This window comes from Morone saxatilis, unplaced genomic scaffold (genome assembly GCF_004916995.1).
Source record: "Morone saxatilis isolate NCDOM2014 unplaced genomic scaffold, NCSU_SB_2.0 Contig22, whole genome shotgun sequence".
NCBI lineage: Eukaryota > Metazoa > Chordata > Actinopteri > Moronidae > Morone > Morone saxatilis.
In genome coordinates this window covers 20,325,190-20,337,870 of record NW_023339785.1, presented here as the reverse complement: position 1 = coordinate 20,337,870, position 12,681 = coordinate 20,325,190, and the positions used below count along the sequence as shown (strand labels likewise).

Genomic DNA, 12,681 nt, shown 5'->3' with positions numbered 1-12,681 from the left:
ATTGATTAGCAGGGTAAGAAAATGAGGTGCTGGTGGTGAGTCGTGTACAGAGGGACGCCTCGCAGGAGCAAAGCCCAGGTGATAATGACTGTGGCCTCCTCCGCCCCCCCTACTTGTCTCGCTTCATCATAATCACACTGGCCTTAAACATCTTCTCCAGGCCTCCCGCTGCTCTTTCACTCTATCGCTCTCTCTGACACACACACACACACGCACCTGCAGACAGAGCATAATGACCTTAGATCAGGAGCAACTTTCTTCCCATTTGTGTGCGTGTGTGTATAGGCCACTGAGCTGGCAGAGCTTACCTCTAAGATCTCCCAGCTGGAAGACGCCAAGAAGAAAAAGGACGAGGAGGCAAAGAGATGGCAGAAAAGGGTGAGAATTAATGAAAGAACCACGAGAGAGATAAAGGATGAATCAAACATGAGCAAAGAGCAATGTCTGACACTACTAAGTGTAAGACCCAGGTAAAATAGAAGGAATGCGTTAACCACAGAAAAGTATATCACTAGACTTTGAAACTGTGATTGTATGAACTTTATGGGTTTCAATGCATTGTCACATGTTGTAAACTAAAGCCCTGTAAAGCCACATTTGGCTGAAACAAATCATTATATCCATTTAACTTGTAAATTTCAGGTTTACCTAAAGTGTATGCAAATCTTTGCATACAAATAAGCAGTACTAGTCTGAACCTGCATGTAGCCTAACACTGCAGTGTTGCCACTTTTCCTGTTGTCCAATGACCTTGGGAGACTGTTGCGTGCAATGATAACAATTCGCATTAGTCATAGCAGATAACATACTTAGATTTTTGCATTTTGGGTCAAATACCCATTTAAATAGTACAAAATTGTAGAGGTAAAAGAGCCAGATGTCCCCAAAGAACATCCAGATATATTTTATTCTAAAACGTTTTATTTCAGCTTTGTGGCATGGGGCATCTATTCATTTTGTTAGAACAGAAGCACCATGTTTCAAATTGGGATTAGGTCGCATTCGTGGAACAAATCCAGTAGCTTACTTATCCAACCACTGCACTTCAATGCAAGTCATGTGTGTTGACAGGCGATCGTGGTAGAAGCTGATTTGGAGCGAACCAAAGTGGAGTTGAAGACTAAACTCATGGGTGTCCACATCCAGGATTCAGTCCAACCTCATATGCATGAGCACGACGAGACGGATGAGAGCAGTGCAGAGGCGAGTGCTGAGCTGACTTCCCCAGGCATGGTCCGTGATCGCAGCGAGGAGGAAAGAGTAACAGAGGCCCAGAAGAACCAGAGACTGCAGAAAAGTCTCAAGGTAAGGCAAAGTGAATATAAGTAAATGTTTTGAGTTAAATCTCTTAGATGCATTGCTGTGACATTTGCTACAGATTTTGAATGTCCCTAGACAGCCTCACAAAGTCACTGGCTGTAGACTCATAGTCTTGTTTCCAGAGAATCTCTGGCTCTCAATCGCGGACTTCAATTCTTATTTATACAGTAATTTTTAAAGTAACTGTCTCATTTAGAAGGTATTCGGCTTAACAAGAGTGACATATGTATTAGCATAGCACACTCCACTGCCATTTCCTTGTCCAACCTCTTACAGTTTATGGTTTGAAAAGCACATTTTTGTTGCTGTTGTGTTGTTAAAGTTATGTTTTGGTACATTTGCTGTGTTATCAGCTGACACAGTCATTAAGAGATTTTGACTCTGCTGTAAAGATGGCAGCTAAATTGCCACCAAAAACTGTGTTTCACCAAATAAGTGCACTCTAGATAATTAAACATTGTTGCAGATACATTATGATTCTGTTGGTAAATCTCGTCCAGACCATCCAGACCATCCAGACCAGACTTATTATAAAACTGAAATAAAATTGGTCTCTATCTCACAACAAAAACAAGATATGATATTGCATAGAAACTCAGCACAAAATGGACCTAATAACTATGGACAATGGAGTGTCTTCAGATGGGGACTGGGGAGAGTACAGGGGTGAGGCGAGATGGGCAAGGCTTCAGAATAGTCTCCTAAAGAGTCTCAGGAAGGAGGAATTAATTCACTGTGTATTTGTGTTCGCTTTCAGTTCCTGAGCACTGAGCTTGCTGGAGCCGTCGACGAGACCAAAAAGACCCCCAATGACCTGATCCACGCAGATAATGTGAAGGCGGGCCGTGACAAATACAAGACCCTACGTCAGATTCGTCAGGGCAACACCAAACAACGTATTGATGAATTTGAGTCCATGTGAGAGAGACTGATGTAGGCCTACTCAGACTGAAGGCAGGAATATGATAGATGATGAAATCGGACACACAGAGAAATTTTAGAAGTTTAGCTGCAGATTTTTGCATAGGTAGAAAATTAACCTGACATGAAGCTGGTTGAATATAATGGCAAATGATATTGTTACTGTGCTTTGATTGAAATACATTCATGGTCCACTTCAGTGCTGCAAACATACGAGACATCATCTATACTTTCATTTATGAAAAGTGTCAATCTTATTACACGCAGGTGCAATCTTAATATGCCAACTAATGAAAAACCTTATGAATATTGATTAATGAACACAATGACATTTAAGACACTTGTTATTATTCCAACGAAATGTTAAATCCTCTATTCTTTATCACCGAAATAAAAGGCACAGAAACACTGTCAGTGTGTTGTGTGTTTGTGTGTGCATCAGCTCCCATATGAATGAGTAAGCATCACCTTAAATGTGCCTAATGAGGCAAACTGTTGTTCGGCATAAAAACAGCAATGCAATCAAAAATAAAAGCTAATTATCACCTTCAAATAGATGTGTATGTTTGCAATATGATCCAGTCACTGGACCTCTTCTATGTCACTGCCTCCACTCCTGCAAGAAACTACCCAGACCTCTCAAAGAAACAAGCAATAACGTTCTTCTTTTTTTCATTTGATAAATATTAAACATGCCTAAATTAATACAGATGCGATTGTTTTTGTTTTGATCATGTTTCTGTAGCTCTCTCTACACCATTTGTAGCTTCAGCCTTTTCTTGTCCCTGACGTCCTCATCCATCACATGCCGTCCAAAAATAAACAGATGAAAATACAGAGTGAAGGGTGTATGCCTATATTTGTCATTTTGTTTTTGAGTGTGTTGTCTTTCAGTGATTGTGCAAGACGATTTGTATTTCATCTGACATTAACCTTTTTTTTTTAATTTATTTTTATTTTGGTGAACAGGCCACTGGATTAAAGCTTAAATAACTTATTATTCAAGTCAAACTAAAGTGTCTGTGTGTGTGAGAGAGGGGGTATATTCTGAACGGACATGTCAGCAGAGTGCCGCACAATATTATTATGGCGATATACACTGATTAATTTTTAATCCTGGCTATTCTCGCGAGAACCGTCAGATTTCATGGCCAAATAATGGGAGGCACGGCGCTGGGATTCCAATTGAGACAGTAAGTTACGTTTAGGGTTGTTGTTCAGTACGTAATGTTAAGCCGCTCATTATACCCGAGTTCAAAGTTCAAGTCTGACGCGAGTTTCTAGTTACTTATGAAGTGCGGGCAAATGGCCTTTATGCACATAACCTAACGCACCGGTGGAGAAAACGCTTACTTCATAAAAAGTTCGCGAGCCCTTAACTCGCGGAACATGTTGACGGAATGTCCTTTCTTTGTAACAACCCACATCAACGACTGCTCTGTGAGTCTCCTACCCGCTGACACACATGACCGGAGTCTCGTAGGGTAGGCGTTTTCTCGTCTGGAAAGTGTTGTTTTATTTGTCCTCCTGTGCAACCAGCGCACTGCTTGAAACTCGACGCGAGCTGAAGATGGCCTTTCACTCGTCTGATATAGAAGAAACGTCAAACTGTTTAATAATGAATGAGCGGAATCGCTTGGATACCGCGGACACCTGTGCGTGCCCGACTACCGCTGAGCTCAGTAAAGCAGTGTCAGTGTCCTTAGGTTTGGATACGGTGTCTTCTCCAGCTCTGCTCAACAACATGAACCAGTGCTCCTCCAGCAGCGCCTTTTCAGACTTCGACCCCACTGTGGAGAACAGTTCTCGGGGAGTGCCGGAGTTCGGAGCGGCTCGAGATATGAACTCAGAAGGCAGCGGGTTTCTGCTGAATGACAGTACACAAAGAGAGGACGACTTTGGAGAGGTGTGCCACGGCATACAGCAGGTAAGCTGCATGGATCTGCTCAGATCGGGCGAAATGGACAGCGCGCAAACCGTGACGCGCGGCCAGGTGATATCCAGATATGTTTGCAAGGAATCAAACTTGTTTCTGAACCCGGTGGTCGAGATGCCCGCGCCCTCCCAGATGGACGAGCTGTTACCTTTGAAACCATACCCTGCGTACTCTGCCAATCCAAACCTGTACAGGGATACCCCGGGTGTGTGGTGCGCATACAGCGGACCATCCGAGCCAGAGAGAGGCGCATCTGGCGGACACACTTTGTTGTGCAAATATTGTAATTGTGGCCAGGTCTCTCATGGATCCCGGCAGGAATGCCACTGTGTCTGGTACAGCAAGAGCGAGCAGGGTCGTAAAGGTGGCACGCGAGCAGCGATGGCACAAGGGTACGGACAAGTGGAAAGTTACCAAAGTGCAATTCCTCAAGGGCATGCCACTTTTTCCAATATCAAAACCGAACCTTCAGTGTGGGTGGACTGCGCAGATCGCAGTTTCAGGTAAATATAACAGATTTTAACCATCATTGGCGTTGGGTCAGGAGTCCTGTCAAGAGACTGTCACATCTTTCCTTATTCAGTCTCATCTTTCTTTAATCAGGAGCAAAATCACAAGTGTGTGTTGTGAGCATGTCTGCCATGCTTTACAGTTGGCATTAAAGAGTCTTGCAGTGTTGATAGATAGATAGATAGATAGATAGGATAGATAGATTAGATAAACTTTATTCATTCCCCAAGGGGGGGGGAAAATTCACAGTTTCCTTGCAGTATCACAGACTGGGGCATAAAACAGAAGATTTAAATTTAAACCAAAACCTTCATCTACTAATAATAACAATAACAACAACAAAGCAGGAGGCAAAAACGCAAAAGAACCAATAAAATCAATAGCAAAATAGGAGGGTTGGGTTTGGTCCCTTTCATTTAAAAGAGTGTTATGAATTTATGAATAAATATATTACTTTAAAGCTGCTGCATTTATCTAGATCTCGTATTAATTTCTTGAAATGAATCAAGTGCAATAAACATGATTTTTCTGCAATAAACATGATTATTCTGTAAAGTTATTTGTAATTTCTCATGCTGATGTATTATAGAATCATACTTAATTCAGCTTCAGAGACAGGTATCAGCATGATCTCATTTCTGCTTCAACAGCCTCACATGTTCTTCTTGGCCTTGGCCAAGTTGTGTTTCAGCATGCACCTAGACTGAATCAAAGTTCACCTAACTTTCCAGAACTTCCATTACTATGCTGTGACTAACTACGCAAAACACGAGTTAATGTATCAGTGTCACTATAAACAGGAGATACAGCACCTGTTGCTGATTCTGCGCTTGGAATGAAAACAAGAAAACGATTTTCCACTTATTGGTTCCTGAGTAACATGTTAAGAAAATACATCTGCAGTTTGTTAATAATCACAGGGTTGCTTGTCTCTTAAATGACTTCACTTGTTGTCATATAATCAATCATGACAGGGAAATCTCCTATTATAATGTGATTGGATTTAGGGAATAGGTGCTCCAAATGACACAACAGGCAGCCTAACACTCTCTGAGAGCAGACCTAGTGACCTAAATCTGATGGTATAGTCTAATGCGACTGCCTGGACATTTTTTACAGACATTGTAGCTGTTTTAAAACAAAAACCTTTGAATCCTTAAAAAACAGCATTGCTGCTCTCTCTCTCTGTGGTGTGTGTGTGTGTGTGCGCAGACATGAGGATTTGTTTCCTGGTGTGTACCTCTCAGACAGGAGAGTGTGTCAGGTGTGCGGTGACGATGCCTCAGGTTGTCACTATGGAGCAGTCACCTGTGGCAGCTGCAAAGTATTCTTCAAGAGGGCCGCTGCAGGTGGGTGTGACACGCACACATGCACGAGTACACGCGCACAATTACTAGTTTGCTGATTTAATTACTTACACCCACTCGCTCATTCATGCAGGCAGGGCACAGTGACCTGACATTATAAGGGCGCGTTATTTGTTATCAGCAAACACCCACATATCGTTGCTATGAGTGGAAGCCTAGGCTTTGTTGAACTCGCTCCCTCATCCCCCAGGACTTTTGTGTGCCACCAGGTAAGCAGAACCACCTGTGTGCCAGCCGGAACGACTGCACCATCGACAAACTGAGGCGGAAAAACTGTGCCTCGTGCCGTTTAAAGAGATGCTTTATGTCGGGAATGAGCCTTAAAGGTGAGGAACTAAAGAAAAGAACTGAGTGAGAGACAGAAAGAAAAGTATGTGTGCCGTATATTTGGAAAATGGGGTCAGGGTGGTGAGATACCTTTCTTGCATTGGATCAGAACTTAGTAATCAAATGTTCCAGCTTAAATACAGTGTAACAAATGCATTTTAGCAAAGGCCAAAAGAACATTTTTCCTTGTAGCCAATGATCAAAAACAGGAACAGCTCCATGGGCTGATAGTTATTGAAGTGTAGCCCGTGTATAGTATTCTATCCCAGTTTAATTCTTGTTTTGTCCAGGTATCATTTGTGTAATAACCAGACAAAACAACTCAAAATGTAAGCTCCTTATCTCCTTTTTACTCTCTTGTCTTATACTTGTCTGGGCTGGATTCTAGGTCGCAGGCTAAAGGGAGCCGGACAGACAAGGAACGGAGAGGAGGAGCAACCTCTGGGTCCCTGGGGACCTGGAGAACGAGGAGAAAGGGCTGGGAAGAGAGATATCATCTTGGAGCCTGGAAGTGCAGCTGCCAGGGCTCAAAGTAAGGATGAATGTCACATAAGTATCATGCTCAAGTAATATTGAATAGTTTTCCATTAAAAAATATTGTTTTCTTTTGATACTATTCACCTTGTCTGTGTATCATTATGTGTGTTTGTCTTCAGCAGCATCCCATGCCCTGGCTCTAGGCATCCCACCGAGCCTGCGCTCCTGTCTCTCCCTGCTCAGTGTCTTGCAGACCATTGAGCCGGCCGTGGTCAATGCGGGACATGACCATGCCCTGCCAGACAGCCCTGCGTCCTTGCTCACCAGCCTCAATGAGCTGGGGGAAAGACAGCTGGTAACCGTGGTGCGCTGGGCCAAGGCAATACCAGGTAAACTAGTCCGGGCCAAGGTGACACGCTGAAGGCTGGTCCATGCTATATTTAGGTGTTCCTGCCAAGGTCGTGTGCACTAAATTACTCCAATAATTGTTTTCAGGTTTAGCAAACTAATAAAACTTCATGCCAAGCAAAACACTAGAAGGCCACACTTGAGCAAGAGCCACAAAGAAGCATCACTTGTGTAACTCTGTAGTTTGGAGTAATTTAGACCTGCTATAATGTGATCAGGAAAAGTATATAATATCTATTAGGCCTCTAGTAAACTTCCATAGTGGAGCAGCCAATCCTACTGCAATGCAAACCAGCCTGTTCAAATATTAACCACTAGAGGGGGATATGATCATATTTAAGCAAAGGATGGCAGGCTGAAAATGGCCAGCAGTGCACCCATACTGTGATATCCCTGTTGTTATTAGTCTGAAGACTTCACATTTATTTAATTGACCTGTAAAGTGTTATATTATCATTTTCACAGGAGTAGATGTTTGATAAAATAATTGTTTTTAACAGGTTTCCGTGACCTGCATGTGGATGATCAGATGTCAGTGATTCAGTTGTCATGGATGGGGGTGATGGTGTTCGCTTTGGGTTGGAGGTCCTACACACTCACTAACAGCTCCATGCTGTACTTTGCTCCAGACCTGGTCTTCAATGAGTAAGTCACTTTGCACGGCTTTCTTCTGTAGAGTTTTAACATTGACATGTTTGAATTAAACAAAGTTGTTAGAAGTTTGTCATACCTGGTGCAGTCTCTTAATCAAACAAAGAAAAGTTTGTTTGGGCCTGAACAGCTCTAATAATCATTGTGACACTGGGTTTATTGGAATATCTTGAGATTTCACCTGTCATCACGGTTGGAAAGAAAGGCACAGTGGAATACAAGCTTCAGAGGAACATTTAAAAATCACTCGATGAACGTCGTCTTTTCTAGACGAGACAGTAAACAAGGTTGTTCTGTTCCTACCGTTTTCTTTGCATTTGATACACATGGCCGCAGAGGGATCACCTCAGATGATTTATTCCGTTTCATCTTTACGAAACCATCGATAGAACTGCTAAAGCATTGAGTTGTTTCTTTTTTCGCTTTGACAAGTTGTGATACACACCGCAACTTCCTCCAGCCTCTATCGAAATGTTTCTGACACTTCAACTGCTGTCTTTTGTCTCGTCTTTGTACTTTTAAAAGCTTAACAAAAAGTTTCTCACTGAATCACTGTACATGGTATACATAAGTAACTCTATCTCTAACTCTATCCCCTCTTATCAGCAAATTGTCTACAGCGTTGAAGGAGGGTGTTGCTCAGACTGCTAAAGCCAGCCACGGGCCCATAGAGCATGTTTCACTTGGTGGTGTTTTGTGCAACATTAGCAAAATTCTCGTTCTGTCTACATTAGACCTCTGTCACTCTATTGGGCTGCATTGTAATGGATACGCCTGCCCTTGTTGCTGACCCTCATTTTTCTCTGCCTCCCTGTCGTTCTCTTTTTCCATTATCCATCTCACTCATTTTTTCTCACCTCTGCTGCTTTTTCCCTTCTTTCCTTCGCTCTCGATTCTGCCACCGTTAATTGTCTTCCACCTTTCTATATTTCTCCCTGCCTGACCCTCTCTTGGCTTCTCACATCTCTTTTTGTCGCACCTTGTGATCCTTCTTCCTCCTCTCATGCTGTTTTTTTTTTCTCACAGCGAGCGGATGCAAGTGTCCAGTATGTATGAACACTGTGTGAGGATGAAGCTACTCTCCCAAAGGTTCTGCATGCTGAAGGTTACCCAGGAGGAGTTCCTCTGCATGAAGGCCCTGGTCCTCTTCAGCATCAGTGAGTCTGCTGGGACCACGTCTGTAATAATAAGTTGAATGTCAATTCAGCGGGTGAAATATGACTACAATAGTGTGCAGCCATATTTCAGTGAATTGATGGGATGGATAAAGTCTGTGAGAGTTATTGTTGCGTTCTGGCTTTGTGGTCACAGTGCCAGTGGAGGGCCTGAGGAGCCAGCGTTGTTTTGATGAACTGCGGACCTCCTACATCAAGGAGCTGGACCGCTTAGCCAGCCACCGTGGAGAGACCACCCGTACACAGAGACTGTTCCAGCTCACACAGCTGCTGGACTACCTCCAGTCGGTAATAGACACAATCCTACTTCACATATGAAAACACACCATGCTGTGACCTTTATATGAATGTAATTTTAGTTAGTATCACAGAACTATGTGAGCAGGAAGTAGTATGTCAAAGTGCACCTCCCAAGTAAACAAATACTGCAATTGGCTTACAGCTATACAGTGTTAACTTATTAACTAACTAAACTAAATCAAGATTGTTTGATCATCTCATGGCTTGATTACTTCAATTGAGCCTATCAGTTATTACATTTATAATTTCAGCAAAAGTTCAGTTATAGACAGACCTCTACCAACTATATACTTGGAAAAAGTTGTTCCTTCTTATTTTGTCTATGACAAACAGGGGTATTACTCCAATTTATGCACAAATCGCCAGCCATTAACTAAGGTTAAACACATACCAAAGGGTCATAAGACTCCTGTTTTAACTTCTCTATACTGGTTGCATATCAGGGGGGGAAATGATAGAGTCACCCCCTGCTGGTAGCATTGCTACATTAAAATTAGCTGTTTAAGGAGTTATGCACATAGTCTGTGTTGCAAAGTACCCTGATCTAGTCCCGGCCAATGACATCCAGAAGCTGCAGACTGCACTTCCTGTCCAACCTTTGTCACCTACTGTAAAGGAAACATAGCAGCAACAGCATTTCATGTCTGCAGATGAAAACGTGCTGGTTTGAATCATCCACAGACAAATAGTTTCTGCAGTTTTTGTATTTGTGCCACCCACAGACACAATGTTAAATTTTAAACCTGCAAAATGTTAAAGTTGTGTTAGCAACTATACAAAGTATTATAGTAGTATACAAACTACCAACATGTGATCTCTGTCCTTTGCAGAGGTAGGTAAATTTGTTGATTTGATCAAATCCAGGGGAAATTAAAGCATTCAAAGAAAATGTAGATTGACCAAATTTTGAGTGTGAATAATTTACACATCAGAGTCACAGTGGCAGTTCCTGTCAGCAATCACATGCTGAATTATATTTCTGTTTGATAATTTAATATTCAGTGGAGAAGTGTGACTCAATTATGTTCCATTTTTATACATTGTTTGATTTTAGCTTAGGTGTAATAAAGTATTAAATGTAAAACCACAAAGAATATCACACAAAGAAAATGGCAGCTCTGCACTTATACCCTATACCTTTATATGAAAAGAAATTTCAATAAATAAAAAAAACAGAATCCAAACTTATAATTAAACAACATATAGACATGCCTGACTGTCTTGTGAGCTTTATGTTTTTGGGAGGATATTTGTCATGGTTTTAGAAGGCCGGAGAAGCTAATTAAATTTTGTAAAACTTTTTACAATGATTTTTGTAATGTTGAGGGTTATAGTTAAACATTTATTATGTTTATTTATGTATAGGCCTAAAATCTATGCTTATGTGGATTTAAAATATATTTTTTTAATTTGGTTAATGGAGATATGACGTTTCTTGGTAGGGATGCAACCACTAGAGGGTGTAAAACAACTGATTTCCCTTTTTAATACTCGTAGGATTTTTAATACAAACTGGTAAGAACAAAGAGATATCAAAGTAAAACTCCTGACATCAGTGATTGGGACAAAAAGACCTGGAAAGTTTCCTGCTGCAGCAGTTCTAGCCTCATGTCTTTCACTGGGGATTTACCCTTAAAGGCTCAGCTTTGTCCGTGTCCCACTCACATCTCAGATCCTCTAATGCCTTATGAGCTAGAGGGCAGTCAGGGATTGGCTGGTGGTGCCTTTTAGGCAGAAAACCAGAGTTGATCAAGACTTTGCAGTTTAGACCCCTTCGGCTTTACCCTGCCTGTGGAGCTTAGAGTGCCACAATGACTGTCATCTTTTAAATCACCTCTTAAAGCTCATGTCAAAAGACAGAATTCTGTGTCATTTGTTATTTTCTCTTTTATCTGCAGGCTTTGTTCTTTGTCATTGCTTTAAACAGTAAAGCATATCATGTTTGTTATTAATAACCTCTGTGTGATCTCTGCCTCTCTCTCTCTCACTCTCTTCTCTTTTCCTCATTCTCAGATTGTGAGGAAGTTACACCAGTTCACCTATGATCTGTTCATCCAAGCTCAGTCCCTGCAGACGCGTGTCAACTTCCCAGAGATGATCTCGGAGATTGTTAGCGTTCACGTGCCCAAGATCCTCTCAGGCATGGTCAAGCCCATCCTTTTTCACAATACAGCCTAGGGAGAAGTCTCTGGTTGTCCTATATGTCACTTGAGCTCCGGCACCCAGTCTTCGGCCATTTCTGGTGAAGATCGAAACAGCTAAAGAGGGTTTATGATTCTTCCAGCGTATTGTACATATTCTTCCAGCCTATTGTAACTGCATCTACTCCGTTCTTATTACTGACTGTTATCTGTATCGTGCACATCTATTCTGGAGCTGATTAAAACACCTTTTAGCATGCATTCCTCCACACAACAACAACTGGCATGTAGACTTCCTCACATTAACAACATGACAACATGTCATTTTGAGAGGTAAGACAGTGATGAGAAAAACATGTTTGAAGAGTTCACATCCCCATCGCTTGTCTGTGTGCAGTACAGTAGTATGACATTTGCACTAGCTTTTTCCACAATGAATGTTATTGTGTGCACCTGAGGTGAACAAAGTTGCTGATTGACATTTAATAAACGGTTATGGCATGCATGCTAAGAAGCAAAGCTGTCTTGCCTGAAGGCATACAAGAACTTTTTTTTTTTAAAGCTGCTCTCATCCATAGAAGTAATGGTCGACTAATAGTTTTAGGTGTCGACAAAATAAAAACACTTTTAAACTGCAAGTGACTGCAAATTTCAAATGCATATTTATGAATATTGTGATGTCAAAAGGGCACAACAGAAACACTGAAAAAAATAATTGCACAAAACAAAAAAGAAGGAACTGAATTTGAATTTAAGTTTGCTTGTTTTTGGTTGTCAAACATTATTCAAGTACAGTTTTTCCGAGTGGACATTTAATACTGTTGTAACTTTTCTACTGTTTCTTAAAGTGTTCTTTGCAAGTGCTTTTTGGTGCATTATAATGTGTTTCTTGTAGCTTTTGACAGTTTTGCTAAACGTTAAACGTTCAGCTAAAAATCTGCTCGTTTGTTGCCACATTGATAGCTTAAGATGTAATAAAACTGACGCATGAGTGTGTATCTGTTTGTTGATAATGAGGGCAGAGTGAAAGACATGCGCACTGTCGCATTATATACAGTGATCTTCCTGGGGGTTTTTTTTCAGTTTGATAGATTCATGTCAGTTTGCAATGCAGTCAAGTGGACAGACAGGCTTTAGAAAACATCATT

At 41.5% G+C, this 12,681-nt stretch overlaps 1 protein-coding gene and 1 pseudogene across 3 annotated transcripts; both read left to right on the top strand.

Moving 5' to 3' along the window:
* LOC118333259 overlaps nt 1-2,650 on the top strand; it is an 8,040-nt pseudogene extending 5,390 nt beyond the window's left edge.
* A 626-nt stretch (nt 2,651-3,276) lies between these two features.
* On the top strand, nt 3,277-11,907 carry ar (androgen receptor). 3 transcript variants are annotated; one of them, XM_035668818.1, is made up of 9 exons: nt 3,277-3,434; nt 5,900-6,036; nt 6,264-6,380; nt 6,770-6,913; nt 7,038-7,247; nt 7,767-7,911; nt 8,944-9,074; nt 9,229-9,380; nt 11,406-11,570. In XM_035668818.1, the coding sequence occupies exons 1-9, from the start codon at nt 3,400-3,402 to the stop codon at nt 11,568-11,570; spliced, it is 1,236 nt and encodes a 411-aa protein (XP_035524711.1). In that variant the 5' UTR covers nt 3,277-3,399. The 3 variants fall into 3 exon arrangements, with proteins under 3 accessions (XP_035524711.1, XP_035524708.1, XP_035524709.1); XM_035668815.1 differs by lacking the exon at nt 3,277-3,434 and adding an exon at nt 3,812-4,680 and having other exon boundaries at nt 11,406-11,907; XM_035668816.1 differs by lacking the exon at nt 3,277-3,434 and adding an exon at nt 3,812-4,680 and having other exon boundaries at nt 7,041-7,247.
* The last annotated feature ends 774 nt before the right edge of the window (nt 11,908-12,681 follow it).